The 15565-nt window shown below is 46.4% G+C and overlaps 1 protein-coding gene across 1 annotated transcript in view; it reads right to left on the minus strand.

The window, feature by feature from the left end:
• The window catches only part of GNB5 (G protein subunit beta 5), a 40837-nt gene that overhangs the window by 12265 nt on the left and 13007 nt on the right, over nt 1-15565 (minus strand). The window contains exons 2-5 of the mRNA XM_037021021.2: nt 12967-13103; nt 10359-10400; nt 8390-8466; nt 3444-3576 (exon numbers count right to left, since the gene is read on the minus strand). Of these exons, the coding sequence (XP_036876916.1) occupies nt 3444-3576; nt 8390-8466; nt 10359-10400; nt 12967-13103 (389 nt within the window). The remainder of the gene's footprint in view (nt 1-3443; nt 3577-8389; nt 8467-10358; nt 10401-12966; nt 13104-15565) is intronic.

The raw sequence follows: 15565 nt of genomic DNA on the forward strand, positions 1-15565 counted from the left end.
GGCTGGAGTTCTCCCTTGCTGCAGTAATAAACTTAGACCTAATAAACTTAGCAATGCTGGATTGCCAAGTTCTTCTGAGAGTCTTGGCAGACAAGACGATGATCACAGAGCTGAGATACAGGCAGGCCCATGGGAAGGGCACCAAACCCATTCTGGCAACATCTGAGCTGCTCTTCAAGACTGAGTGAGAGCTGGCCAGGTGAAGGGCAGGCGGGGAGGGCCCTGCAGGTGAAGGCCTGCATGCTAGGTGAAGGTGTGCCTGGTAGACTGTGAGGACTTTGGGTTGTGGGAAAGAGGGAGCTGTGGAAAGCCTGAGCAGGATGAGAAGATCAGGGGTATATTTTAGAAAATTCTGTCTTGAGGTCAGTGCAACCCCTTGAGAAGCCTCTGTGCAGCTTAAAAGAACAAAGGCTGCCCACGTGGGGAGAGGAACAATGGGGTGCTTAGAAAGAGGCACGGCAGGTTAACAGGAGCTTTAATTTTTGTCACTGCCTGTGTGTGAGGCCTGGGCTCTGGCTGGCCATACCTTTGCGGGGTTGGAAGAAAGCCAGAGGAGACTCAGGGGTCAGGGACCCAGCTGACTGCATGACGGAGCCCTGGGACCGGCTTGGCCCTGAGCAGCCATGCGAGGGATCCACAAAGGTTAAGCATTGGACAGCAGAGTCTCCCTGCACCCCACCTTCCTGCTGCTCAGACAGCCTGGTGAAGTGATAAGACAATGCAGGAAGTGGCACAACAGAGAGCCCTCAGTGGGTGGAGATACCGGCTGAGGAAGACAGCGGAAGCCAGGCCCTAAGGACTGCTAGCCTTCAACGCCCCCACTGACCAGGCTGTGCTGCACCTCCAATTTCCAATTTCCTCTCCTTCTTTCCTATTCTCTTCCCTTCTCTTTTGCATGCTAGGCCTAACCCTGATAAAGAATCTCCCTTTTACTGCAGAGAAGGAGCACATTCTTAGGAGGGGAACCTATTCCCACCCTGGCCTTGTGCCTGCTGGCTGTACCACCTTGGAGTGGGTTTCCTGCCAGGCAGCTTGGGGAGGCCTAGGATCTCCCTGCAGCCCGGTGAGGCTGCCCTGGAGCCCCTCCCTGGAGCAGGAGGTGGATGAGCTGAGTAGCTCTCAGGCTTCTTAGGTGTGGCCCCCAGGACCCTCCTTAAAGCCCCTACTGGGGACAGCTCTCAAACTGGGGGAATCTCCAAGGCTGCAGAATCTCTGCATGGGACTCCCTCCAGGCTTGACTTCCCTGGAGAGGCCTGTGTGCATCTGACAAGATGACCTAGGCTGGTAATAATAGTTTATAAACACACAGACTTGGACTGTGTCTTAATCTGGGTACTTGTATTTTATAATATGCTGTAATTCCCTCCAATCTTTCCCGGCCCACACCCACTAGTGGATGTTCCACCCCATTCCTGCCCTAACACTTGCAAAGGACCAATAATCTCTGATCTTTTGGGGGACATCAGGTCCAAACAATCTGCTTTAAACTACCTCAGTCTAGCTATTTAATTTGGAATTTCCCACATCATATTCTTCAATCAAAGAAATGAATAGTTTTTAACAGTTACAATAAATTCTTGATACTTAAAACTACTTTAAAATATTTTTTATATTTTTTGTGATCTTCTTTCCAGTGTATGTAAAAATAAATTAAAAAAAAAACAGACATTACAATAAGTGCACTGAATAGGACCTCTAAGTAACTCACTGCCATTTATTCTGGAATGTAGAAAATTTGCAGGTTTTATACCATAGTCTTACAGCAGCCACTTGAGCTTTTCTTTTTTCATCCTAGATCCCAGAATGGAAGAAAGCTTGAGGTTCATTAGTTCAGAGGTACCCAAGCCAGGCCATGCCTTTGAATCATCCAAGAAGCTTTTGTGTTAATGATAAAAAAATAATAAGAGCTAACATTTATTGATATTTGCCAGGAGCTTTGTGTATTTTACACAAATCACCTCATTTAATCTTCAGAAAACGTTATGAGGGAGGAATTTATTACTATCCTCACGTGCACATGAGAAAGACAAAACGGAGAATAAAATCTTGTTTGGGACTGACCAGCTGGAACACAGTGGAGCCAGGATGTGATGCAAGCTGACTCAGCTAGATTCCTGCTAGGAAGAAAGCATTCTCCACAGTACAGGTGCCCCTTTCATCCCCACCCCAGCATCTATGGTAACAGCGAGGAAGGGTGACAGGTCTCTATGAGAGGGACTGCAGATTGACGACTCACTGGTTCTTGCAAACTTCTGAGCCTTTCCTCATTTGGACTAAACATCTCCTGTAGCTTTGGCCGCTCCTCAGGCACATAGACATCTGATTCTGGCCACTGCAGCCACCTGGGGCCACAGCGCCCCCTACTGTACATGTATGCAAGACTACTGGTTGCAAACAGCTGCAGACATGCACTCCTCGTCCAAACACCCTTCCTCTGGTCAGCAGTCGACAAATATCCAGTCTCCTGGTCTCCGTGCTGCCGGCCACGCTTGCCTGCCCTTCAGCATCAGTCAGCTGAAACCAGAGCAGGTCATGGAGGGCCTTCATCTGAATTAAATGCTCTCCTCCTTAAAACAAACCCCAGTCTGATCCAGCCCCTGTAGTGGCTCCTGCCTGTCCACAGAGTCAGCCTAGACACTCAGGGGCCCTGTGATCTGGCCCTGCCCACCTTCCACTGTACTCCCAGCACTCCCACCCTCCAAGGCCGGCTCAGGCAGCTGCTTGCAGCCAGCTTGTGGCCACCCCTTCTGCTCCGAGCTCTCAGACTCCCTCACTGTTCAGTTATGATAGGTTTCAGTGAGGGCAGTGGCTGAGTGCGAGTCCAGCTCTGGAACGCGGTGGTATCTGGCAATGTGGGTGGTGAGTATCTACAAAGGTTTGCTGTACAGATGTGAATAAATAAACTATGGATGATTTAAGACTTGTTAAAACTTAGCCAATGTGTTGAAGTTGTGTTGTTTCCACTTTGTGGTTTATTCAATGTAGATCACTACCTGAAGCTTTTTCTTTTTGCATTTGTTCAAAAAGGAGTGTGAAGTAGGTACAGTGAGACATGTAAAGTGCACAACTCTGAAGCTCAGAAGCTCAGAGCAAAGCTTTACACACAGAAGCACCTTGAAACCACCACCCCAGAAGGCTGCCTGTTCCACTCCCACCAAGTCAATCAGAGGAGGAGTTTGATGTGGTGTGTAGTTCATCTCAACTGTCAACAACAATAGCCCTGATTTTTCCCACTTCTGATTTTATTAGTAATAATAATTATAATAATAGTAATAGCCAGTGAGAAACAACAGGAGCTTTCCCTTAGAGCTAGCTGCTGGAGCACAGCCATCCTACCGAGTGGGACACTGGAAAAGCTTCCTCCCCTGCTATATTCCCCTCAGTTCTCTGCCACATACCCTGCTCTCCAGCGGGGGTGGTCCCCCAGGCGGCTGCTTATTTACCTGCATGTCAGAGTTCGTGAAGCTGCAGGCCGACAGGTAGTTGGTATGCATAGCAACAGACTTCTTTTTGGCAGCCATGTTTTCATTTTTGTCAAACGTCAGTGGATACACAGAACACTTATTATCCAGACCACTGGCAAGGAAGAAAGGCATGTCAAATGTTAATATAGGGCAACAGAATAAGAGTACACTTTCCCATTCACACAAACCTTTCAGAATGTTTCCCTTTGGCAGCATCATATAAACTTTCCCCTAATTTTTACTTGGGAGGTTTCTGAATGTGCAGTAAATTGCAAAGAAAAATAGTACAATGGACACCAGATCACTAACCTAACATTTTGCCATATTTATGGGAGCAAGTTCTAAACCATTTGAACGCAAACCAGACAGGACATGTTATATCTAAATACTTCAATTTGCAAATTTACATCTAAAAACAATTTGCAAATTTACATCTCATAAAAGTAAGAACATTTCTCCTACAAAGCTGAATCATCACCGCATCTGAGAAAACTCACATGAATTCTATAACACTATGTCATAAGGCATCCATAGTCAATCTTCCCCAATGGGGACATCCCCTGTGCCTAATCAAGGTTCACACATTACATTTGGTTTTTATGGATTTTTAAGATCTTTTAATTTACAACAGACCTTCCACCTATTTTTTTGTTGTTTGTGACAACACATCTCACGTCACTTGTCTTACAGTATGTCACACACTCTGGGTTTGTCACACTGTTTCCTAATGGTTACTCAAGTATCATGTTTTTGGCAATAGCAGTATAAAGGTGATATTGTGTACTTCTTACTGCTTCACTTTAGGAGGCTTGTGATGTCTGTTGTCTCAAGATTGGTGATGCCAAGTGGATTGTGTGGTTGAAGTGGGAACCACCAGATGTCTCTGCGGTGAAGGTGATTCGTTTGTAATTAGCAATTTGCGGTGTGACACTTTGAGACCTGCAGATGTCCTGTTCCCCAACAACCTTCCATGCGATGGCTTCAGCATAATCACCCTTGTTTGAACCAAATATTACTTTAGGGGTGCAAAATGCTAACCTTCTAATTTGATAACCCATCTGCATTTATTAGCTGATATTTTTCTGTAAAGCCAAATATCCCTTCCCCCAGTATAACTGTACACCCATGGGTTCTTTCTTCTCTTAAGTTGTCTTATGATCCATTATTATCATTAGTCCATGGATGCTCAAATTGTCCCAAATTTGGACAGTGGGGGCCCCTTCAAGCAGCTGCTGTTTCTGTTTGATATGACTCCACTGGTCCTTGAACATTTCCTTCCTTTCTGGAACAAGAAAATATCCAAGGCTCACTTTACTGTTCTCCTGCCCCAGATCTGCAATCAGCCTTCCTCATGGGCCCTGTTTCCTTTTGGGGAGGAATGGCATTTAGGAGGGATGGCCTCTCCTGCAGCCCTGGGGAAGCGAGGGGACCCCTTGCCCTTCTGACTGCTTGCAGGTGCAGGTGCAGGACTTAGGAAGTCCCTTGCCGGTAATTAGCCTTGGTAAGCTCGTTCACACATTGCGCGGCGAGCAGGACCTGCAGTTAGGCCGTGGCAATGACAAGCGTGTTGTGGACGGTGGGTTTCCCCGACCCTCATGGTGGGATGTGGTCTCTCGTGCTGAAGCTTCAGAGTAATTTCTGTAGCTCTGTTGCAATACTCAGTCCTAGGGTTATTTGCATTGCACTGAAAGCAGAGTTTTACAGTGTGATGCATCTGCTGTCGAATTTGTGCTTTAGTATTTAGCTCATGTTATGATGTTGGTTATGTTTTTTTTAGGTTCTCTGAGCCTCAGTTTCCTCAACTATAGAATAGAGTGGATCCCACTCACCTACCACAGGGGGCTGTTGTTAAGATTACATTAAGAGTTCAGAATGGCCCTTGACCCGTGATATGGGCTCAGTAAGTCGTCGTTATTTTTAGTTCTATATTCTTCTTGCTTGGAAGCAGGTGCTATGTTTTCTCATCTTTGAGTTCCCCGAGCACATGCAGTCCAGTGCCTTGCACATAGCTGCTCAGAGCAAGTTTGTAATACTTTAAGGATACGGCTCTCAACTAAAAAACACTTACACATATGTAAAAGCAATTAACACTTTTTTCTTAAGAAGGAGATTGTGTTAATAACTGTTGGAGTTTTCGCTTTCAGGTTTGGAACCCACTGAGATAGACTAGCAGTCAGGCAGAGAGAGAAAAATAGCCCCGTTATTGCCTGTAGACGTTGCGAGGGCGGCATAGGTGTTGGTCTGTGTGGTAGTGGAGTTCGGGCGTGTCACAAAGCCAGGACGGAGAAACACCTTGTTAGAGCACCACTAGAAACTCAAATTAATCCCAGTTGCTCTCAGCAGTTCCAGGGAGAGGTCTGAGTAGGGGAGAAGGTGCTTTGACCTAAGATGGGGATTCAGGCTTCCTCAGTTTACTTTGTGGTGCTCTCCTCATTCACTGGATCCCCTATTCTACAAAAATACTTTCACAAATGTTCACACCCTGAACTTCCTCTGTTCTGGTTTTCGTGACAGCCTCTGAGGATAAGGGGTATTGACCATCTGCCATGTGCCGGAGCCCAGGGAACAGATGGCCCCAAGAGGAAGGCGCCAGCCACCCCTCTACCCTGGACTCACACCGGGTGTTACCAGAAGCGTCGCACGGGCCTTGTGAAAATGCTCTTTTTTTTGCTGCCCCCGCAGGGAAACTTTTCCACTGGATTTACACTCAGGGAGGTTAAAATAAAAAACAGTCTACAAAACCGTTTTCTAAATGACTGTTGAGGACATTGTTCCCTGTGGTAACATGTCCACTGTATATTACAGAAGGACCTACCCGATATATTCTTTTGTGATTTAGAACCAGATAACTGGTATCTCAATATCAAATATTGAGAAATTATGTAACTTACCCAACTCTATGCATACACTAAACATTCATGCCCAATTTGAAATATATTACCCTAGAATTTTTACAAATGTAGAATGTTTATTATTCCTAATGAGTAGTGAAGAACTGACCTTGCCTAATGAGAGGTCTGACCTTTGCCCTTGGCTCCTAGGAGTGGGTCACTGAGCCCCTGGAATGTCCTGCTGAATGGGGTATCTTTGTTTGCCGGGGGCTTTGGCCACCAGTCTAACAGTGCGATTTATAATGGGGGCTTCCAGACACACCCTGTGAGTCCTGAGCTCTGGAGGAAGTGGATACTACAAGCATCAGCCCAAACCTCCAGGAGAGACTGGAGAGTGAAGGTCAGCCATGTGGGCAGAATGTGATTGAGCCCCAGTAAAAAACTCTGGACACCAAAGGCTCAGGCAAGTTCCCCTGGTTGGAAATATTCGGCATGTACAGTCACACACTGTGGCCAGGAAGCATAATGCCAACCACAACCCTACAGGGAGGGGACAACTGGAAGCTCCCGGTCTGGACTGCTCCTGGACCCTGCTCTGCGGGCCTCTTCCTTCGGCTGGGTCCAATTTGTATCCTTTCACTGATAAAACTGGGAGCCTAAGTACAGCACTTTCTGAGTTCTGTGAGTCATTCAAGGAAATTGTGGACCTGGGCGTGGTTGTGGGGGTCCCCAAATTTGTGGCTGATATCTGAGGTGAGGGAAATCTTGTGCGGACAATGCCTTCTAACTGTACAGCTGGCTGAACTCCTGTGTGCTTACCTTATAATGTGTGTGTGTGTGTATATACACACACACATACATATATATATATAATAAATGTTATACAGATATATAGGAATAGATCTGTGTTTCTTACTGTGGTCACCTCAGATCTTTTCAGGAAGTAAATGAGAAGGAATTTTACATAAATATCACCATTCAGTGATAAAATGGACACAATCTACTTATGAGTTATTAAAAAAATTAGAAAGTATGAAATGCAGATGTATGACCATGGGTACCAAAGGCACACAGGGTCTCTACAAGTGGACAGAGTGGAAAGATGCCCCCACAACAGCAACCCAATGGGAGGGACTTTGGGAACCACGGCTGCTATGACTCTGGCTGGAGAAGACTCCAGAGTTTTTGCTTGGAGTCCTCGGATTTTCATTTTTGAAATAAAACTCTCTTCTGATTGTAAAAATATATGCTTATTTTTCAAAAATTGAAAACAGGAAATTATAAAGATGAGAAACTGCCCCCCCCACCACTCGCCATGGTCCCATCATCCAGAAAGAACTACTATTGCAATTTTGATATAGTTCATCACAGCCTTTTTAATGCCTTTTTTCTAAACATGGCTGGGATCTTACTGTAGAAATATTTTGAATGGTCTCACAGTTGCTTAACGTAAGGACATGGAATCTTATGTTGGCTCCAGTTTTCACTGCCAACTGTTACACTGAACTCCAGGAAAGTAGAGAATAGAGCACAATCTTTCTAGAAACTTGGATGTTCTTTTCACTTAATCTAGTTTTGCATTTCCCTTTTTTAACATCTGTATAATATTCTACTCAATTCACTTAATGATTTCCTTTGATAGGCATATAGTCCCCCCACCATTTTTTTGCTTTATTTTAAATAATGCTACAACAATTATTACTGTTCATATGGCTTTTCTGTATTTTGGATCATTCCCTTAAACAAGTTCTCAGATATGGAATCATTAGATCAAAGGTTATACATTTTTGAAGGCTTCTGATATGTTATTACCAACAAGCTTTCCAAATTGTTTGCACCAGTTCATGCAAGTGGGGCCAACAGCATTTGTGAGTGAAGACTACAGGTTTGAGACTCACACCACTGACAGTCTGTAATGAAAATAATTATGAAAGAGATTTTTGTGGTTTCTCTTTTGATGAAGTTCAGGGAGGAATTTGAGACATTGCTTAACCAGTAAACAAAAAATTACAAGTTCTTATTTACTTGTTTTGCCCACAAACAGTATTTTATGGCTAACAAGAAATCTGAAGAGCTGCTGCAGCCCCTACTCACCCACACGCAATGGCACATCCTGACGGGGCATATGCACATGCCATCACCCACGTGCAGGGCATCGTGACCGCGTGCTCCTGAAACACAGGACGCACTGTTCACAGAATGAACGAGGGGCGCTTCTACACAAATGTCTTCACATTTCGTTTTTCAAAATAAAATCACTGGAGTTCCTATTAAATTATTGTTTCAAAGGGCAGTGGCATGGAGTAAAGATAGGCTTGAACTGACGAGAGACTCAGCTCCCCTATTATTAACCAAATTTTGTCACCTATACTAAAAGTTAAAAATCTCCATCAGTAACAAATATCCATAATGTTTTACTTCTCTCTTAATGTTACAATCCCCTCAGTCTTCTGAATGAATACTGGCATTTGTTTTCTTTAAAACAATATACATGACTTTTTACATGTGTAAGTGTGAGTATACAAGAGCCGTTGTCCTCTGTGGGTCCCAAAACCATTCCTGGAAGGTCTGGATGGGGGCGGGGGGAGGGGGTGATCCTGAGTTGCGCTCAGGGATAAAAGAGAAGCAGTAAGAACCAGGTGTAACAGTCCCTGGCTGCTGGCCGGTGGTCGTGTCACCTCCCTTCTCTTGCAGGCTGAGAAGCAAACAACAGAGCCACAGTCCACAAACTTTTGAGTCTGTGGTAGTATTTCCCTGCTCCTGGTTCTTACACAAGCAAGCTGTGCAACCCTGTGCAGGGCAGCCACTGGGCCTACCTCAGTCCCATTCTCCATCTGTGCAGGGAGAAGCTGGGACCACATGACTGTTGAAGTCCTTTCAAGGGCTGGTCTTCTTCCCTGCGTTTCTGCGGGGAAGTGCAGGCCCTGATACTGCCTGTCAGAATGCCATTGTCACTCACAGCTCAGCAGCCTTTCCGAGACCAAGAATAATCTACTGTACTGAGCTGAGGTGGGCACTTCCAGCACAAGGCATCCTACACCCCTTTCCTTACAAGTCATGGGTACACTCCCTGCCAGGGGCCACACACGGCAGAACAACCCCTCAGATATCAGGCAGTGTGTGCTCTGTGACACGCTAAGGCACAAACAAAAGCAACAAAACCCCTCACACACCTGAAGATGCTGAAGGGTGCTGGAGGTGCGGAGGCTGCAGGGAAGGAGGTCACGTAGAGGAGAGCCCTTTGCAAACTGCTAAGAAGTCATTTTTATTATTCCCCTGGGACCTAACCATTAGGGACTCTGCTCTGAAAGACGGGTCTGGGGTCTGCCTTGATCACATCAGTTAACAGCCGCTTACCACGGCATTTAGTGAACACATTCAATAACGCAGAATATGGACACTGCTCAGTTTGAGACAGATATAAGTCTCCTTTTCTATGTAGTGAAAAGGAAGTCTTTCTAAGTAAATTTCAGAATTGAATTTAATATAAAATACTTGTTAATGTAAATGCCAACATGATGCAGGCATGCAATCTATACATATGGGCCTTTTTCCTTAGTTAAGAGAAAAAATTTAAGTCTAATTTGGAGTTGGCCAGACGTACAAGGATGTCACAGGATAGTCAGTTCAAACCCCCTGCAGGCTCAGCTTCCCCAGCTACCATTTGCTCATGTCCACAGAGCTGTGGAGCCTGGTCAACGCAGAGAGGGGAGAGAAAGCCAGGCATGTGGGTACCTCTTGTCATCATTTGGTAAAACAGTAAGTACAGTTGCGTGTGTGAATGTGAGAAGTTTTCCAGGCCACGCTGTTCCCTGTTTTACTGTTAGCACCTCTATGGTGGCTCTGCACGTTCTCCTCTGGGCTGGGGTTTCAGCTCACGAGAGGAATGGCGCCACAGTGGGCTGCAAAGGTGTCTGAACACCGATGCGCTCCCACGGGGTCCAATCCCCAGGCAGCAGACAGGCTCCCGAGAGACAGGGTGACCGCTAGCAGGGGGCGTCTGGTGGGGATGAGGACAGGGCTGGGGTCCTGAAGTGTCCCAGTGGCTGGGACAAGGCCTTACCTTGTTGGTAGTGAAGGAATCCCACACGATCACCTTTCCGTCCTGGAAGAAAAAAGGAAAGAGTTCGGAAGTGGGTCCCTGTGGGCAGCTGTTCAGCAATCAGAGAGCACCTCTGTCCAGGGCAGGCTCTGGGCGGCAGAGCTCAGCCAGTGCTGCCGCCTTCTCTGTGGCTGCTGCTGTAGTCCACTCAGGGACGTGGGACTCACTGCCATGTCGTCTATTTGTAACACAAACCTACCAGAGAGAAATGCATCTGAGCCCTGGGCCCTACAGCATAGCCACCTGCCCAGAATGTGGGGTGGGGTCACTGGGCCCCCAGGCTCTAGCTGACAGAAGAGGCCCGCTGAGCAGATGCCTTTAGCCTCCAGGTCCCCTGCGATCTCAGGGCTGATGACTCTACAGCAGGCTTGATTTTTTTAAATCACTCAAGCCATTTGGAGTCAAATCTGGTGAACAAGGTGACAGGGGGCTGGGGGGATGCCACTTAAGGGCACAAGGTAGGTCTGATGATCTAAAGTGACATAGCTGCTTGCTTGACATGATCAGATGGAATATTTCCATATTCATGCTGCATGTGGCTGAGGGGCCCTGAAACAAGGTCAAAGTCGGCAGCTTGGGGCCTGTCCAGATTCCTAAGCACATGGTTCTTTCAGTCTAATTTCTCTGGCTAAATGCCCAAATGATGTGTGGGGTAGATGAGGTAACAGAGCAGAGAAAGAGCAGGAGCTGCAGGCCTGTGCCTCGGGGTCCTCATGCCCAGAGGCCCCAGTTGCTGGGAAGAACTGATTCAGTGCACTGCCCAAGCCAGGGTCCACTTCCCCCACCACAGCCCCACCTGCCTGTCCCCACTGCCCATCCACTGTGTGCTCTGGAGAGAAAAAGGCAAAAGTCAGTCTCATTACCCTAAATGAGGTCCCCTCCATGAGTGCAGGACCCTGGGTACAGCAGAGACTGGGCCTCCACCCCAAACCCTACCCCACACTGTCAGGGCCTGACTGATCTCCCGCCTTTTGAGGGAGAAGGGTGGCTCTGAGTCACTCAAAGTCTGTTCCAGAGCCTTCTTGCTATTTGCTGGTTTCCTCTATACCCCAGCCCACTTCTACTCTCTCGGCAGCAGGGGAGAATGCATGGAGTGCCCTCTTCCCGCCCTCCCTAATGAGAGTATTTCAACATAGCTCATACTTTTAAGGATAAAAAAGTCAGAAAGAATAGGTAGCAACTTAGTACATGTTTGATAATCATTTTGCAAAAATGAGCATTTGACAAAAAGTCTAGAAAAAAAATGCTCTAAAACCACACATAATGGTTGGTACAGGGTGGTGGAAGAAAAAACTTTTTCTTTGTTCTCTTTCTGGTGTTTCGTTAACATGTTAAAATATGTAAGCAATAAATTAATTTTTATGAATATTAAAAAATGCAATTTTTGTAGGTAATACTAGAATTGTAGGTAATACAGGAGATTAATAACACCTGTCCTATTAAACTCAGATGTTAAAGCTTGTAGATTACTTAGAGCATGTACAGTTTTTATACTTAAAAGGGCTATAAAAGAAGATCAAATCATCCTTTGAAAAAGTAAGGCCAAAGGCAGTGATGGGGAAAACCCAAGCGGCCAGAAAAATATATAACTTCTGTTCATAGCTTTATGTTCAATGCATGTAACCCCAAAACAGACACAGAAGTACTGAGAAGGAGGAGGAGCCAGCTTTCTGAAGTTCGGACCCCTGTACAGGCCCTTCCTCATTGTGTCAGGGCTGCCCTGGGTCACCAGTGGAATACAGAAGTGACGGAATGTCACTCCTAAGCTCAGGACATGAAAGGCAGGGTGGCTTCTGCCTCTGTCTCCCTCTCTTGCTCTGGGGGAGGCCAGCTGCCTTGTCGTAAACAGCCCCCGGAAAGGTCCACGTGGTGAGGAACTAGGGCCTCCAGCCACAGCCACATGAGTGAGCCATTGTGGAGGTGACTTTCCGCTTTAGTTTAGCTGCTGGATGACGCAGCCCCGACCAGCATCTTCACTGCAACCTCATGAGCCCCTGGGCCAGAACCAATTCCGGACTCTCAGAAGCCATGTAAGATAATAAATATTTGTTGTCTTAAGTTGCTAAATTTTGATGTGATTTATGCAGAAGTAGATAACTAATATATAAGATGTAAAAAAAAATATGCCAACTATATAAAATGAATGATGAAATCATACTTCACAGAACATATATCTTAAATTTGTTCTTTAAGGCATAAAAATTGCTCAACACAAATAGAAAGAACCATGGTGGAATCTCAACCACTAAGGCCCTCAATTTGTGGAAAAAAAAAAAAAGACACAAAACCCCACTATTTTAAAAATGGTTTCACTCACAAATAAGACCTTGAAATATGCTCAGGAAGAAATAATTCTGAATGGTTTTTCAAATATAATGTATAATGCTTCAGTTATTACAATTCCAAATCTACCCACGTTAGTAAAGTTCTACAGTATGCAAGAGAATTCTTAACTATGCTAATCCAGTGTGATAATGATCAGAAAGGGTTTTTGAAAAGGACAGCTCCCTTGTGCCCTTGGCTATACGATCAGGAACACGCTCACTGTCACACAACAGGTGTGACGTACCTGTGATGAGCTCACGATCCTCCTCTTATCTTTGCACCAGTCCATGCAGAGAACTTTGTTCCCGTGGCCTTTGAGGGTCCTTCTGGTCTTCATGACAAACTGCCCCAGGGCCTCGACCCGCTCTGCCACCTGGTGCACTGGGAGTACAAGGCCACAGTCAGTTCCGTTACCAAGGACCAGGTTCTGAGCCATGTGCTGGCACATGGAAGGCACTGGCCTTTCTCTGTGGCCACAGCTTGAGTCTCCTGCTCTTTACTACTGTGCCCTGTGATGCTCTTTTAAGCTCATACGAGGGCAGAGACAGCACTGTCATTCTCTCTGTGTGTTTAAGGCCTTGCGTTTGCAATATATGCATGTTGCGGGATTACTGACAAGACTACCTCGTGTTTGTAAAGCACTGTGTAGACTTCTCCTGTTGAAGGGCCACAGCTCTGCAAGGCAGGAGCAGAGGGAGGTTGCTATCCCCACGTAGCAGGTGAGGAGACGGAGGCTCCCAGGGTGATCTGGCTAATACAAGTTCATACAACCAACTGGGAGTGAAGCTGGGCCTTCTGTTCTTTAACCTACCACTTTCTAGTTACAGGGAAAAGTGACTTTATACAAACGGTCCCATCAGGCGCCTTATTGTGCATCCAAGCTGCTTGCTAGCAGGCACTATGATTCCTGGCACCCCGGACTCGTCCCCTGTGCCTAGCATAGGCTGGGACATGGTAGGTGCTCCATTCACGGACTGCAGGAAAGGAATGAGGAACCACCAAATGGTACACTTGTGGGTTTATTGAAAACTTTACAGTGTCAGTAGACATCAAAGCAATATTCTAAAAGTCTGAACACATGACCTACAGAAGGTTACCTACACCAGGAAGGGGCTGGGGCATCAGCCTCTTTCCTGAGGCTATGGGTGAGCCTTAGAGGGGCTTACAGAGGCTGTCACTGGTAAGTGTCACAGGGAGCCACGTTTCCAGGCAAAGACCATCCAGTCCAGGCCTCACATCCTAAGGTGAGGAAACTGAGGCTGGGGGATCACGTGGCTCGTCCCCCTGTGGAGTGCCCCTCCCTTTCTGGTTAGAGGCTGCACCAGAAAGAGAAGCCCAGGCCCCCCTCCACCTCTTCCACCAAACATCCCAGCTGGATCTTTCTCCAGGCAGGTTGTGGGAGGAAGAAGGGTGTTTGAAACAAGGAACAGCCCCCAGCAAAGAAGTGACATCTTAGCACAGACAGAGAAACATGGGAGGTACCCGGCAGAGCCCTCATTCCTTCCCAGGAGCTCTAGAACTTGCTGGGGAAGTGCCCACCTCTCCTCGGAAGCCGGGCTGAGAGGGGGCGACTCTGAGGTTGAGGCCCCGTGACAAAGCAGCCCTTCTGGGGAACTCTTCCCTCCCCCGGTCTCCTCCTCCTCTATATAAACACTTGAGTGTGTAGTTCCTAAAAACATGGAACTCTTACATAACCACAGTATAATTACCTAAGTCAGAAAATTAACACTGAAACAACACCACGCCTCATCCACAGACCTCACTGAGATATTCTGCATTGTCCCAACATCTTTATAGCAAAAGAAAACCCAAGATCATGGGTTGCATTCAGTTGCTGGGTTTCTTTAGTCTCCAGTTATTTTGTTTCCCACCCTGGGCGTGTCGACGCCTCCGCAGGCTCGGGCTGGGGCAGTGCGTTTGGCAGGCACGTCACAGACGCCTGCCGAGCTGCCGTTGGCAGCGGTCTTGTCAGGAGGCACCTGCTGGCCCCCAGTGCCACCACAGCAATGTTCACCCTGGTCACCTGGTTGCACTGGCGTCTGCCAGGTTTCTCCACTGCAGTTGCCATTTTGCTTTTTGAAATGAAAAAGTATTTTGTCGGGACATATTCTGAAACCACATAAATACCCTCTGACTCCACAGACGTGCACACCCTAGTTTGGATGTGCATTAATGATTCTTGTCTGAACCAGTTATTATGAGGGTTGGCAAGTGGTGGTTTTTCTAATTTCATCATCCCCCGTGCAGTTTCAGCTGGCTTTCTAACATAAACAGGAGCTCTCCCTGCGCCCCAGTGTATTTATCATTCATTCACATTAGTAGGATTCATGGGTTCTTATCTTGTTCAAGAGGTCAGAGCCCTTTACTGTTATTTATTTTGATGCTCAACTGGCCTGATTTTCTCAGTGGGGGCCCCACTAAGCAGGCTCCCGTGACCTTCTGACAGGTCCCCATCAATCACTGGGCACTTTTTATCCCAGGCTCGTGTTCTTTCCCTTCCTAGCCCTGGAATCAGCCACTTTCCCAAGAAGTCTTGGTTTCATCTAGTTGCCTCATTCCTTTGTGATGAAGGGAACAGGTTAAAACTCTTTGTGAAAACTCAAACTGTAAAAAATACTTTCTGAACCACAAAAGTGCTACATGAATGTGCAATTACTGTGCCATTGCTTCTGTAGCCACATTCTTCATTGCCACAAATGGCCCATTAGTGCTTTACAGAAAGATTCTTAAAAACATACTGAATGGAGTGTAAAAACAGACTGAATTTCTCTAAATTCTTATAGGTCTTTTATATAAACCTATACCAGCTCAGAGTTGTGAGCATATTCTATTTAGTATTTTAC

Source organism: Manis javanica, chromosome 8 (genome assembly GCF_040802235.1).
Source record: "Manis javanica isolate MJ-LG chromosome 8, MJ_LKY, whole genome shotgun sequence".
In the NCBI taxonomy this organism is placed as follows: domain Eukaryota; kingdom Metazoa; phylum Chordata; class Mammalia; order Pholidota; family Manidae; genus Manis; species Manis javanica.